Source organism: Protomyctophum parallelum, assembly GCF_964188405.1.
Source record: "Protomyctophum parallelum genome assembly, chromosome: 23".
Taxonomy (NCBI): domain Eukaryota; kingdom Metazoa; phylum Chordata; class Actinopteri; order Myctophiformes; family Myctophidae; genus Protomyctophum; species Protomyctophum parallelum.
The window spans coordinates 21,137,668-21,153,472 of record NC_139715.1 but is presented as its reverse complement, the minus strand read 5'-3'; the positions used below and the strand labels follow the sequence as shown (position 1 = coordinate 21,153,472).

Below are 15,805 nucleotides of genomic sequence, written 5' to 3'. Positions count from 1 at the left end.
TTGGGTCGTCCACTCACAGTTGACAGTCTTTGTATTGAGTTTGTGCTTAAAATGTACTGTAAATTCTACAAACTGTTAATAAATATTTCAATCAATCAATCAAAACACACACACACACACACACACACACACACACACACACACACACACACACACACACACACACACACACACACACACACACACACACACACACACACACAGTCACACACACACACTCACACACCAGCCATGTCTGATCAGAAGGGGTTTTGTCAAAAGCATGCATGGCATTGATTGATTGAATACTTAATTAATAAGCTAAGGCGTAATCCATTGGGTTCCATTTGTACATTCTCAGAGTTAAATTAACATTTATTTTACATTATAAATTGGTGTCCCAGATATTGAAATGCCATTAAATGGGGGTCCGTAGCATAATAATAATAGCCTAATAACTGGGGGTCCATGAAATTAAAATGGTTGAGAATCACTGCTAGAGCCGTAAAAGTCTTCTCTTATGGGTGTCCCTGACTCCCTGGCATAACTTTTAAAATGGGGGTCTGCGGTAATAAGTGTCAATTTGGGGCTCCTTGACATGACAACATTTGAGATTGAGAACCACTGGCATAAGACTCTCATTATGGGGAACCTGGAAAGACAGAGTCAGGGGGGAATCAAACCAGAGAATGAGGTCAAGACAAGAAGAATAATTCACAAAGAGTAGAGTTATCCTATTTCTTTGCTCTGTATTGAGTGGGTACATCTTTAAACAACACTAGAAGACAGGACAAAATCCTATCAAGAATCATAACTGTAACCCAACTACCCTGTGAGAAAGTCAGACATGGATTGCATTTTTCTAGCGAAGAAATAGAAAGTCAGACATGCAATGTTGCTAGGAAGTGGATTTATGCTGCAATACCAATGTCCTTGTCAAATATATACTGCAAAAGAGGAGAGATGGGTTGAGACAGAGGAAACATGCATTAAACATTAACCAGGCAACAATCAGATGAGATCACAGGACCTTGCTTAACTCCGAGGAGGACCCACTATTCTGTTAGACAAAGGTCTGTCGTTATCAGATCCAAAGAGACTATTAAAAAAGATCTCCATTGTGCCATGCACTCAGTGTATTTATTTTCTAAAAAGGAAGAACAGGTGACAATGCTTCGCTCTGTGGGATTTGCTTTTCTGATGCTGCTGTCTCAGATTGGGGCAGCAACGGAGGAGCGGTGAGTCTGGAGTGGAGATAGCAGAGTTCTCCTGGGTTTAAACACTGGTCAGTTTTATATAGAGTATAGTGTGTTCTGCTCTGCACAATAAATCGCTATTGAATTTGTTGCATTACAATTGAGCTATGCCTGCACACAATAACAAAATAAAATGTATGTACCTGTAACATTTGATTACATACACACTCAGTAGTTATACCATGAACATCTATTTTTATAGCCACAGTTAGGGCTCAGGGGTCATCCCTATGTTCCCTGCAATAGACACTTGATCGATTGATTGTTGATTTTACTTTGCAATAAGTGATTAATTAGTATAGGCTTTCTTACTATGTTTGTTAAAATAATATATTTCTAACATACCGGTAAGTATTTTTCTCACTGGACAAGAATACATAGAGGTAGAAAATGCCATAAGTAAAATAACATGCTGTGTGTGTGTGTGTATTTTCACAGAATGGAACATGACTACTACAAATACCATCCAATGACAGAGGTAAGTACACATTGTGTGCACCATGTAAGCTTGTGTTGGCACAAACACACACACACACACACACACACACACACACACACACCTTGTTGCTCTGTTCCTCCCCACAGATCACCTCATGGATGGAGCAGATTGTCAGGGAACACCCTTCACTCGTGTCCACAGTGGCTTATGGCAAGACGTTTGAAAACAGAAACATTAGCCTTCTCAAAGTAATCTATCTCCCTCTCATATAGTGTTGGGCAATATTAAGAGAGTAATATGTTACTTATTACATATTTATCCTTAAAAGGTTATATTACATTACTTATTACTTGGAATCAAGAGTAATTACTTATATTACACAACACAATCTGTTTAGCTTATTTTATAACTGAATCCAATTACTTATAAGAAGAAGAATCACCAATCAGACTAAAAGACTATACAATAAATCAACAGTCTCCCTTGACCTTTTAAATGAAATGTTTTCAAACCGTAATCCTCAGTAATGTGTGCTATTTTTACAAAGTAATATGGTATAATAATACTGTTTTGGCAGAGTAATACCTTACTCGTTACTGGCTAAAATAATATTACAGTAATATATTACTAGTAACTTGTTACTGCCCAACACTGCTCATACGACATACCTATAAATTGCATCAAAACATTAGCTTTCTTGAGTCAACTTCGAAATTTGTTTCATAGATTGGTGAAAGAACTAGTGGAGTGGCAAAGAAAGCTATCTGGATGGACTGTGGAATCCACGCTAGAGAATGGATCGCCCCGGCGTTCTGTCAGTATTTTGTCAGAGAGGTGTGTGTACTGTCTATGTTTGTATGGGTGTGTGTAAATAAACTGTGTTTATATAGAGCAGAATGTATGCATCTCATTTGTGTTCACAAGAGTGCATGTTCAACTCGCCCGCCATCAGATCCTCGAGGCGTACAACAAAACAGACCCAAAGATGAGGGAGATGATGAAGAACGTGGACTTCTACGTGACCCCTGTGCTGAACGTGGATGGATACATCTACTCATGGACGGATAACACAGTGAGTACCAGTGTATGATGCAAGGTTAACTAAAACATACTGAAATTATAGGCAAAATGCCCTTATAGTTACCAGCAGTGTGACAAATGGTATCTTTTGTTGAATTTTTATTACACAATAGGCTTTTTGAATCCAGCACCTGACAAATAACCCAAAGAACCCTAAACCTCTAAAACTAACACGAAAACTAATAAAGCGTTGTTACAAAAATACAAACTAGTAAAAACTAGCAAAACCGCTCTAAAAGCGAATTAAAAGTAACTGAATTAGACCCTTCAAAACTAACAAAAACTAAACTATAATGAAAAATCCAAAACCTTGGTCTGATGCTTAAAGGAGGTGCAGTAATGGAAACACTAGTGTTCATAATTATAGAAAGTACTGTCTGAGTGCCAAGAAAATATTATTCAGTGAACATTAGTGTCCTTTTAGTTTACGTACAGTAGATTCACTGGCATTTAGCGTCTTCTCTTCTGGGATGGCAGTGGCTCAGGAGGTGTAGCGCCTGGGGGTCGGAAGGTTCCCAGTTCAATCCCGCCCGGGGCCTACTGGCTACGTGTTGAAGTGTCCTTGAGCAAGACTCTGAACCCCTAGCTGCTCCTGATGATCAGGTTGGTGCCTGCATGGTTCCCTCCGCCGTCGGTGTGTGAATATGAACCGCATTGTAGCACGTTATGTCTAACAGTGTTCTGCCATTTGTTCCGCCATTGTGGCGGAACACCGTTTGAAGTGAACAACGAGTGAAGAGCATTGTAAAGGGCATTTGAGTGGTCAAAAGGTTGAAATGAATTCCATTTCCAAATTCATTATTAATCAAATGATTTTATAGATTTTTGTGAGAGATGAATTTGGGATGATGAAAATAAGCCTCACCAAAACTCCCTGTTTAAAATGTACTTAATAACTTTCTGAATTGCATCAGATGCTTCCATTGTTTTGGCAGTTAACTCTTGTTTATGATTGACTTTTATGGTGTCCTAGGCAGCCTGTAAAAAGATAAGATGCATTTTGGTCTTGTTCAGGTGCTAAATTTCCCGCTGGAGATGAGAGAAGAAGAAAGGCTTTGTCAGAGGCCAGGAGTTGGCAGTGTATGAATTATAATGAGATATAAGCTTATCAGCGTGGAATAAATGATTTTGCATCACGTGTTTCACTTTTATCATTCAAGAATACTTTCATATACTAGGCAAAAGGTGAAAACATGAAATAGGAAATGCTTTACATATAAAGTGAATGATTGACTGAATGTTTTCGAATTGATTGAACCATTTTGACTTCTGCAGACTCGACTCTGGAGGAAGTCCAGATCACCTGGACCCGAGGACTGTGTCTGTTTTGGTGACGGTGGCACTGATCTCAACCGCAACTTTGATGCCTTATGGGGGAGTGAGTGTTCTTCTACAACATCCATGGATGTGTTGGGTCTAGCAAAATGTGCAGCCGTCCAAATCCAGCCGTGTTTGGGCAGATCTAACACAAACCAGGTCAGGTCAGGTTATTGTGGCCTCCTGGTGGCACTATAACAGGCCAATGTTAAAAGGGTGGGATTTATTCCTCAGCCTAGTAGAAAAGGGTGTGAAAAATGAATTTTGTAGTCTTTTTGTTCAAAACAGAGACACGGAGGGCAAAACATCAGTCTTCAGAGTCTCTGCCCATGCCTTCGGCCTAGTGGAGACAATAATTATTGCCTTGGAGGGGCCATAATGAGTGACAAAACACAAAATATTAAACTTTGTGGACCACTAGACAAAAGTGTGTGGTTACAGAGCGAGGGCACCACTGTACCACATAGAATAGATAGAATGAACATAATACGTAATACTAGGAACAATACTTTGTTTTTGATCCTGATGATTCAACAGGTGTACTCAGTATGCTATTATGCTTTAATGTGTACTACTCAGCACATTCAGTCAATGTCTCCGGTATGTTTCCACAGCTGTTGGAATGTCACGCAACTGCTGTTCTCTGGTTTACGGCGGTGCCGGACCCCTGTCCGAGCCCGAGAGTCAGGCCGTCACCGAATTTGTCGGGAGAAGAAAGGCCGACATTCTGTGTTTTCTGACCATCCACTCTTACGGCCAGATGGTTCTGGTCCCATACGGGCATCCCAATATCATCTCCCCCAACCACAATGAGCTGGTGTGTATGAAAGTCTTCATTGAGGATACATGTAGTTGATGAATGAAATGGAGTGCCGTGATCTCCCCCCCCCCCCCAAAAAAAAACATGATCATTATGTACTATGATAATACTAGGACGATTATGTATTTTTCTGCAAAAATGTGTACAGAAAGTGTTAAAATAATGTTTTCATGTGGTGTGATGTACCCATCAGTTCATACCTGGTTTTCACCTTAGCACCACCCACCTGAACTGTGTGTTGCATGATAATGTAGGAGGGGTTAGGGGAGGGGATGATTTCATGATGTCACTAAAGTGATGGTATTTCGATTGGGCCTTTTGACTCAAAGGCTTTCAGCTTTCAGGAAGAAACCAAAAATACACAGGGAAGACATATTTGAATATTCTAACCACACCTGGGTGTCTGTGATGTTAATGCCATAGACACATACAAACAGAAAATGTACAACAATCACTCCATCTTTCAAGTATAGTACCTTTGCGAAGTGCATTTGAGTGGTCATGAAGACTAGAAGCCGCACAATGAACGTTAAACTAATGTCTGGGTTCTCAGATGGAGGTGGGCCTTGCTGCAGCAGATGCCATACAGGAGGTTCATGGGACGAGCTACACTGTGGGAATATCTCATGACATACTGTGTAAGTAGGAGAAGAACCACTGCGGGAAGAACTACACGAAGACCACTATAGCAATTTTTCTAAATTCACTGGTTCCTCAACCGCGGACACATGCGTCTCTTTATCTTTTTTGTTTCCTACATTTTGTTTTTGATTATTGTTATTTCTAAACATTTTCAGAAAACAATCCCTAATAGCAAAACAAGAAAAAAAGGGGAAAAAAAGATTTTAAAAGAAAATTCTAAGAAAGAAATTCGATAAATAAAACAAACAAACAAATGATTAACAAGTAGTGAAAATACAAGATCATAACGCGACGTGAAGAGACGCATTGAGTCCTTGTAGATCTGCTATTTTCACCGGGTCCTGTGCACACGTCTAATTTATATTTTGGGTCACGGGCTAAAAGGTTTTGGAACCACTGATCTAAATCACTTTTAATAGTTCCCTAAATGAGGTGCTCCTGGTATGCAGAATGCAAAAATTAAGTTATTTTTGTTATTATTAATCATCATTTTTTAACTATTAAACCCTCCTCGGGAAAACAGCACCTCTCCATCTAAATAACTGAGGATTATGTGGGTGATCTTGGAATTGTGAAGAGAGGAGTCCGCACACAGGTTTGCTCCAAGGTGTTTGTTTTTTATTCAATACACCATAAATAACACGTTTCGGCCGTGAACGGCCTTCATCAGGTGATAATGGAATTGAACTTGTCCAATTCTGTGACAAATATAAATTGTGCTATATGTTTTCATATTATTGGTCTGCACCATACAGACATCCGTCTGTATAATAATGCACCCACTGTTCAGTTCAGTTCAGTTTTCTTTTTTTTTTTTTTTTTTTGGTCAAAAAGCAAAGACATTACATTACATTATTATTTTTGAGACCAAAAGGGTTTAGGCTGAAGCCAATGGCTTATTGTGCCTATCGGGGGACACACACACATAAAACAGACAGAAAAAGTAAAACAGAAAGATACACAGGAGAAGAGATTTGATCACACAGAATCCAGAGTCGCACATGAGAAGAATGTTATATATATATGATTATTATATGGTTATTATGTTACTTTGTCATACTAATATGATTTAGTAAAAATACTAGGTTTATAATGTTCTATACTTATCTATAATTTTAGATTTATACATTCTTTTAAATGTGTTAATTGAGCCGCACTTTTTCAATTAATTGTCTTAGTCCCCCTGAATATGCCAAATCCCCTAAGATTGTACCTGCTCTCTCGAGCCTCGAACAACTCCTGGACACAGGGCGGAAGCAGTCTGTTATGTGCTTTATACATTATAACTGCCGTTGAGAGGTCTACCAGATCATGCAATTTTAGGGTGTGTGACTGAATAAAAAGTGGATTTGTTGGTGTGTAATAATCAGCGTGATTTATAATTCGGATTGCTTTCTTTTGGAGAAGAAATATGGAGTTGATGTTTGTTTTATAGTTGCTCCCCCATACTTCCACACAATAACTGATGTGCGGAAGTACGAGGGAGCAATACAGTAAGTATAATGATTTCTGGTCCAAAATGGGTTTCATCTTATACAGTATTGCGATAGTTTGAGACTTTGGTTCTTAAATTGTTTATGTGTGTATGCCAGTTAAGTTTGTTGTCAATTATAATTCCTAGAAATTTACTGTCTTGTACTTGTTCGATTTCGACATCAGCAAACTTGATTTTGATCTGTTTGTCTATTTTCCTGTTTCCAAATATGATGAATTTGGTTTTGCTTAGATTTAGTGACAGTTTATTAATATCAAACAATTTTTTCAGAGTTATAAGCTCTTTTTCTACTGTGTCCAGGAGCTGCTCGAGGCTCCCCCCTGAGCAGTACCGACTTGTGTCATCGACACAATAAATATAAAAGATATATAAATATATCTCTGTCACCTTGGCTTTTAACCATTATTTTAAACTTTAGTTATTGTAAAATAGCAGATCTACAAGTTCATAGCACGGAACTATGAGCTTGTAGATCTGCTCTTTGAAAAATCGCGAAAACGTGTGCAAATCTTTGAATGTATATAATTTCACAGCAAACGTTTTTAACTCAAATATTTACCTATATATACACCTCACCTTTGGCTTACCCTGTTGTAGACCCGCATTCCGGCCTCTCGATGGACTGGGCCCGTCTCGTGGGGATCCCCTTCTCGTTCTGCTTCGAGCTCCGGGACAAGGGCCAGCACGGCTTCGAGCTGCCAGAGGAGCAGGTCAGGGCCACGTGCGAGGAGGCCTACGCCGGAGTGCTGCACATCGTCCGCCACGTGCACGACAAGATCTTCTGTCGCTCCGGTGGTGTCGCCATCACTGCTACCACTACTACACTGTGGACCACACTGTTGGTAGCGGCATGCGTCACCGGCTGCACCACTGCGCTGTGAGAGGGGCAGCGTGACATCGTTGCACTGACACGACCCCTTCTTGTAATTGCCTCTTATCTCAGCGTTTTGCGTTGGTTCTATAGGGTTGTCCCGATCCGATCGCGTGATCGGAAAATCGGGGCTGATCACTTCATTTTCACTATAATTCCCATTATAAGATGGTAACATTTCGGTCCACTCGCCCTGTGTACAGTGTCTCAGAGGAACCTGCCTACCAATGACAATTGGTTTTGTTTTACTTAATGCAAGAACAAGGTTTTCTATTTCAACATACAAATTTTCCAGGAAGAGAAAGGCTGTTTCTATTCGCTTGGAATCAATGATGTCATTGGTAGGCAGGTTTCAAAATTGTCTACAGTCCACCAAAGAGATGAAGAGTGAATAGATTGGAATTGTGGCATCTTATAATGAGCATTATTGAGGCCCTTTTATGTTGAAAATGCTCCTATAAGATAATGATTTGCCATTCCATAAGTATAGACTACTGGACCTACATTACTAGCCTGGGTAAACCCTTCTGCCCCTCGCCAGATCTTTCATTCTGCCTGAGGGGCGAGGGATTTCTGGTGAGGCGGTAGGGGTTTAGCCAGGCTACTACATTACCAGATGGAAAAGGAACTTTCCTAAAAGGTAGAGTAAGTGATATGTTTTGGTTAAAACAAAAACGTTTTTTGTTAAAAGGTTAAATCACTATATTCTGATAGTAATCATTGCTATACCGTTTGTTCAGTAACAGGGGACTCCCTGTCTCTCCAGCTCTTTAAACAGAAAATACATTTTCAGGTAGGTGACACAATTTCAGACAATCAGGAGAAAGTAGCAATTTATCAGCTTGATTTTTATAGTGTTTCAGTTCCAATTTTGTATGCTCATTTCTGTGTCTCGTCACTTACAATTCCACTTGTTACTTATCCTGATTGGATACAATTGGTATCCCATCAAATGGTGGTCCGTGGCTCAAATGCAGAATAAATTATGGACCTCGATATAAAAAAAAGATTGAAAACCACTGCTCTATAACAAATGGTATACTATTCTGAATACAGAGCTTTTTAACGTTAACCAAATAAAATCACTTAGCCTACCTTTAAATAATTAAAAGGCTGTTAATAACTTTAGAAGAGATCGTTTCCATTTTCACATAACGGTACTTCTGTCTGCAATTTGATATTTTTCAATTAAATAGATATTTTTCATCATCACTCTGTCAATGCACTCGTTCGTGCACACATTCTCATTCTCACACTTGCATCAAGAAGACGAAGAAAAAGTTTATTATATCCATTAGTGAATTGGCTAATGCCACTATACTACTCAAAGGGGTTGTCTGAGTTTAGAACCCGCTGCAGTGGTGTCCGGTAACTAAAAACATAACCGAGATGTCTAAATCCCTGACACAACGATATCTGGGTTGTAAGGCTGAATGATTATTGCAGAGACGAGATGGCCTATCTGGGTTGTAAGGCCAAACATCCTATCTCGTACGGAAGGCGAGTTCTCGCGAGGAGCAGAGGGAACTAGAAATGCACTCTGTCGAGCTGCCAACTTGCGCTTTGCAGTTTGCACACAAGTTGGCCATGAATGGCCTACTTGTGTACGTACGTCTGAAATCCACATAACTCGAGAACCATTGCCCCACCGACTTCAAAATTCAACACACGCGTTCCACACCCCCACAGGGAGTGCAATGCCCGGTGTCGAGTCCGTCGGATAGCCGGTTGTCGAGAACCAGCATACAAGCCTCTGCCCGGAATCTGGACATGATCACCCCTATATGTCCATATATGGAGCTCGCCTGTTCCGACATAATTCTGACATCTGCATAGACTCCATATTTGGGCATGCCTGACAAAGAACTCCATATATGGGCATAAAAGGGACACAGACATAACTGGGTGGGGAATTCATTTCCAACTTGCATCGTTCCTAGTAGGCACAGGCACTGCTCTAGTAATCCTAATCATAACAAGAATATTGTGTGTTATTTAGATACCCCCAAGGAGGGGTAAATTCAGTTTAAATACAAATGACAATGAATAATTTCCTCCAATGTGCAACACAATTATAGGCCAGTGACCAACGGGCACCGCTCTAGAGGCTTAAGAGGATTGTAACGTGGGTTAGTAGAACGGTGCACGTTGGCCAGTTATGTATGTGTCCCTTTTATGCCCATGAAGTTCTGTCAGGCATGCCCAAATATGTCAGAACATCATTGTGATGTCAGAACAGGCCAGCTCCATATATGGAGTGCCTGGGCACGGGCCCTGTCCAGAGCCTGGGCAGAGGCATTTGCGCCGGTTCTGGACAGTGTATCCCACCCATAGAGTATTAAAAGGATAGAGACAGGGGACACGGTGGCACAGTTGGTAGTGCTGTCGCCTCACAGCTAGAAGGTCCTGGGTTCGATTCCCGCTCGGGACGCTGTGGGTGCTACCGTGCTGGCGGCGTGTTTCCTCCTCCGCGTCATCAGTGCCCATACCCGAAGGCGGGGTTGGCGAAAGGGCCTTTCTGTGTGGAGTTTGCATGTTCTCCCCGTGTCCCCTAGGGTAGGTACCCTCACAAAAAACATGCAGTAATCCTGGTCACTAAACTGCCTCCCCCTGGCCAGCCGGGGCGCCTGATGGAGGGGAAAGGAACTGGTTGGAATAACGTGTTCCCTCCACACTCTACGTCCAACCAGGGAAACTCCCCCCTGTCAGGTGTAAAGGAGCAACTTGGACACTCAGGCATGAAGGAAGCATGAGTTCAAGTCCGTTGCTCTCCCCTTGTCCCCCATATATGGGGGACTAGGTTGGTGGAGGGTGTGTAGAGCCCAGGATCACATTAGATGATTGACACAAAAAATATCAACAACAAAAAATATCAACAAAATCACAAAATCGTGGGATAAAAAAAATATATATATAAAGAAAAGGATAGACTGAACCGGAGCGATGGCCCTTTGGGCAAAACATGACCTGCTCTTGCCCGACGGGCAAGTGACTCCGAGACCTTAGTGCCAACCCCTGTATTATAGGCAATTCACACTGAGACGGACTGAATCCGTTTCATTGGAACCGTTTCCGAATACGGTTGCCTGGTCCCCGATGGCCATGATTCACATTGCCCGAGATTCAACAGCGCACCCGGGTACACTTGCATAACACACTTTAATCCTCCTGATAGCTGTGTGCTTGATGGCTGGCACGCCCGGACACTGACCATCAACTCTGCGACATTGTCTCAAATAAATCCAGACACACTGCATTGCATTTGCATTGCCTCTTTGCCGTTATACGACTTCACTGTCAGCCTGCCTGCTATTCACTGTGTCAGTCAGTTCTGTGCTCCAGTGTCGTGTTTGATATTAGTTTGCTATGAATTCTACTTTAGCATTATTATTATTTTGTTTTACTTTGGATACTATGCCAAGCAAAGCCCAAGAGCCACGTGTAGTCTGCAGAATAAGATTGGCGCGCACTGCGGTGCTGCAGATTCAACAGGAGACGTGCGGCGTTGAGAAATGAGCTGGTGTTACGCGTCGTGCAGCGGCTGTGTTTTTTTTTGTTGACGCTTGGCTCGTCGACTAGAGATTATGTTACGTTCTTAAAAAAAACTGTCTACTTCCCACGCATGCATTCACATTGGAACGATCCGTATCTGAATACACTTCAACGGTCCAGAGACCCGTCCCCCATGCGGTTCCGGGGACGGTTGGGCGATCCGCTCCCGGTAACGGTATGCATCATTCACACTACCACAACATCTGCCAAGTGATCCCGAGTGCGCACCCGGGACCATAGTGTGAATCGCCCCTTAGTAGAGTTATAAGGCCTTTTCAGACTGACGGGACTCGTAATACATTTTCAATGAGATGAGGTGTGCGTTTATTTTGGACGTGTGGAGAAGTTGAGGGGCCATTACGCAAGCGTATTTTCGCCATTTTTTTCGTTACCATTTCGTTACCATTCCTCTCGTGTCTGTGGCTCCTTTGGATATCCCTGTGCCTAAACTGGCGCTACTAGACCCCAGGAAATTACATCTGACCACAAAAGATCACAGGATCTACTGAATCTGAAGGAGAATACTATAGGGGGATGCCATACTGTGGGTCATAGGCTCAATATGTATAGTTTAATTGTCACCTCCCCCTTCACATATCATGCTCTCAATGCTTTTGTCTTCAGCATGCCTATTCTTCTCAGAGCCTTGTCCACACTGGCGATCAGCTTTTCACCAAAATGCCACAGCCTGGTGTCAATGTGCCGCTGCCGTTTGCAGATCGCCCAGTCTAACTGGGCGGTTTGGTATACAGTTTCGTCACGCAACTCCGGACATGAATAATCCGAGCCATATCTGGACGGATAGTATTCCCGAGGTGTTTGACCACTTTTTGCAGATGATGTGGTCCTGATGACACCATCGCTCATAGACCTTCAGCTCTCACTAGACCGGTGAAGTGTGCGGTCACTGGAGTGAGGATCAGCATCTCCAAATCTGAGACCATGGTTCTCAGCAGGATACTGATGTAATCACACCGACCAACTCATTGGAGGTAGGGTTCAGTGTCTTGCCCAAGGACACTTCGACATGTGGACAGGAGGAGCCGGGATTCGAACCGCTGACCCAGGGATCATTGAACGACCTCTCTACCTCCTGAGCCACAGCCGCCCTACCTACACTGTGATGTCACACTGTGACCTGTTTCCGTGGCAACATGTATCCACTATTCTACTGCCAGACGGTATAAAAGCAGTCGGAAAGTCTGTATTATGTATACATTCAGAACAATCTATGAGATGACATCCTGAGCCCCTGACCGTCAAGGCTTATCCAAGCCATTATTTCATAATTCGAGAATTGTCCAACACGTGTGACAAGTGACCGCTGCCACCCTATATTGATCTAGAAGAATTGACCACCAAGCCAATGTAATGGATACACACTCGCAGTTACCAGAGCTTTTTGGTAACATTACATTATCTGATGAACAGAACTCCGGGTCTCAAGGAGTCGGAACTAATCCCGGTGATGGCTATGGAATGGTGCAAAAAAGATCTTGGGCAAAGAATGAGGAATCAACATGTCAACCCTCATCTAGAGAGTTGAACCGTGGCAACAACCGCCCAGAACTACCTCCAGAGGTCGAAGAGGGAAATATCGAGTACAAGCGGAAGCTGTTGAATCCCACGCAAAAACGCTTTGAGCAACTGGCCACGCAAATGAAATGGCGTCTACAGGAGGGGCGGGGCGAAGCCGTGTATCAAATCGGTGTCGAGGACAACGGCATGTTCGTGGGCCTATCGGAGGAAGACATGGAATTGTCACTGCAGACCCTCCGGAGGATGGCAGAGAAAGTGGGAGCAGATATTGCCATCCTCAGGGAGCACGAGTTGGACGACGACTCCGACACTCCTCGCAGGACCGCCGAGGTGCTCGTCCGCAAGGTGCCAGATGAACAGCAGTTCCTGGACCTGCGAGTTGCCCTTCTGGGCAACATGGACTCGGGCAAATCCACACTACTGGGCGTTTTGACACAAGGCGAGCTGGACAACGGACGGGGAAAGGCACGGCTCAACCTTTTCAGACATCTCCACGAGATCCAGACCGGACGCACCTCCTGCATAAGCTTTGAAATCCTCGGCTTCGACGGCAAAGGAAAGGTCGTGAATTACAGCCAGTCTCGGACGGCGGAGGAGATCTGCGAGAGCGCCTCGAAAATCATCACGTTCATCGATTTGGCGGGCCACCACAAGTACCTGAACACTACCATCTTTGGCCTTACCAGCTCCTGCCCGGACTTTGTGATGCTGGTCATCGCTGCGAATACCGGCATCGCTGGAACGACGCGGGAGCACCTGGGGCTGGCCATGGCCCTGAATGTGCCCATCTTCGTGGTAGTCACCAAGGTGGACCTGTGCACGCGGGCCACAGTGGAGCGCACGTTGCGGCAGCTGGCACGCTTGCTGAAGCAGCCGGGATGCAATAAGGCGCCGCTGATCGTTGGCAACGTGGACGACACCGTCACGGCGGCGCAGCAGTTCGCCCAGTCGCCCAACGTCGTGCCCGTCTTTGTCGTGTCGAGCGTGTCGGGGGAGTGCCTGGATCTGCTTAAAGTCTTCCTCAACGTCATCCCTCCCCTCAGCAACAGCAAGGAGCAGGAGGAACTCACCCAGCAGCTCACAGAGTTCCAGGTGGATGAGATCTTCACGGTGCCCGAGGTCGGGACCGTAGTGGGAGGTATTCTGTTCAGTGGTGTCTGCCGCGAGGGAGAGCGGCTGGTGGTGGGGCCCACGCACCTCGGCCGGTTCCACGAGGTGACCGTCAGGAGCATCCAGAGAAACCGCTTGGCGTGCAGGGTGCTCAGGGCTGGCCAGGTCGCCACGCTATCGCTGGGCGACTTTGACCGGTTGCTGCTTCGCAAGGGCATGGTCATGGTGAGCCAGGAGATGGACCCTACCATCTGCTGGCTGTTTGAGGCCCAGATCGTGCTGCTGTTCCACACGAAGACGTTTCGCCGGGGGTTTCAGGTTACCGTTCTCATCGGTAACGTGAAACAGACCGCCACGGTGGCAGCAGTGCACAGCACGGACGAGCTGAGGACGGGAGAGAAGGCGGTGGTGCAGTTCAAATTCATCAAGCAGCCAGAGTACCTGAAGGTGGGGGCCAAGCTGGTCTTCAGAGAGGGTGTGACCAAGGGCGTTGGTCACGTCACAAAACTACACCCCGTCTTGCAGGTGGTCCAACCCTGAGGATGTGGTCTAAAGCCTTAACACAATGAGTGCCCCCTGCTGGACGAAGCTGGTTTGGCGCTTGGGTGCCATATCTAGACAGCGCCAATGTTCCCATCGCGCTCAGCGGATAATGAGAAAAGACCTCCGAACATCGCCGATCTGTTCAACACCACGGACAGCGCTTTAGTTTCCGAGAAAAAAGCCTTCAAAGACGCGGCCTAAAACAGAGGCTAATGGCTATTGAGAAAGTTTTGCAGTGCGGGGGGGGGCCCTGGCAACCGTGCATAGCAACCGGAGTGATTCAATGAATGAGAAACAGCAAGGAAATGTTACAGCGATATTAAACGCCTTATGACTGTATGTCTTTACATGTTTTGATGAATTGAAAATGGAGGACCATGATATAAACTAAGTCTTGGTGCTTTTTCTAGTTTTATCCGTTTCTGTATTGACCTGTACCCATTCTACAAACTGTTAATACAATAATCAATAAATCAATCCTTGGAAATATATTTCCTGGGAATAACGTTGATGCGTTCAATACTTTATTGAACTATTTTAGCACTAGTACACATAGCAGTAAGACTAAGTGGCATATAAACTACGAATACACTCGCACCTCCATAGCATATGAGGTACTATACAGAAAATAACTTTCAATAATCGTGCATTCAATGGGTATACAATTTGTGGCTCAGCAGGTTGGCGACATATAAAAATCACGCTTTTGGCCCTTTGGCCTTACTGTTGTTTCCTTACTACCTGGTGTTTGTTTCTCCAGGAAGTAAGTGAGATTGTAATTCATTTATAATAGTAGTTTAGACAGTAAAGACATTTAATTGTAATCATTCTAACACTTGGTTATGCATTCACACAGCATTGATTCACAAGTAACATCCGAAAATAAATGTGTTATACATTTCTTGTAACATTGCTCTAAAAGGTAGGCTACCACTAATGGAATGTATAGTTCTTTCAAGTAGAGATAAAACACAAGGAATGTTTAGAGGATGAAAGTATCTGTAATGGATCCACTACCAGCTTTGAAACCAGACAGCTATGCATTACAGCACAAAGTTAACCAGCGTAGGCGTGTGATAATGGGATATGTGCACACAGAATCGCTGCTGCTTTAAAATGGGGGGGCGGCTCCAGACAATTGTGACTGGGGGTGCTATAGGGG

The 15,805-nt window shown here is 43.8% G+C and overlaps 2 protein-coding genes across 2 annotated transcripts; both read left to right on the top strand.

Annotated features, from left to right (window-relative positions):
• Window positions 1-1,674: 1,674 nt before the first annotated feature.
• Window positions 1,675-7,909, top strand: LOC310853950 (carboxypeptidase O-like; the record flags this gene model as incomplete). Its single annotated transcript, XM_083758424.1, has 8 exons — window positions 1,675-1,713; window positions 1,821-1,922; window positions 2,401-2,508; window positions 2,627-2,746; window positions 4,030-4,132; window positions 4,686-4,888; window positions 5,445-5,529; window positions 7,626-7,909. The coding sequence occupies 8 exons, from the start codon at window positions 1,675-1,677 to the stop codon at window positions 7,907-7,909; spliced, it is 1,044 nt and encodes a 347-aa protein (XP_083614550.1).
• A 5,102-nt stretch (window positions 7,910-13,011) lies between these two features.
• Window positions 13,012-14,640, top strand: LOC310853948 (GTP-binding protein 2-like; the record flags this gene model as incomplete). The annotated part of the gene is made up of 1 exon (XM_083758422.1): window positions 13,012-14,640. The coding sequence occupies exon 1, from the start codon at window positions 13,111-13,113 to the stop codon at window positions 14,638-14,640; it is 1,530 nt and encodes a 509-aa protein (XP_083614548.1). The 5' UTR covers window positions 13,012-13,110.
• Between the last annotated feature and the right edge of the window lie 1,165 nt (window positions 14,641-15,805).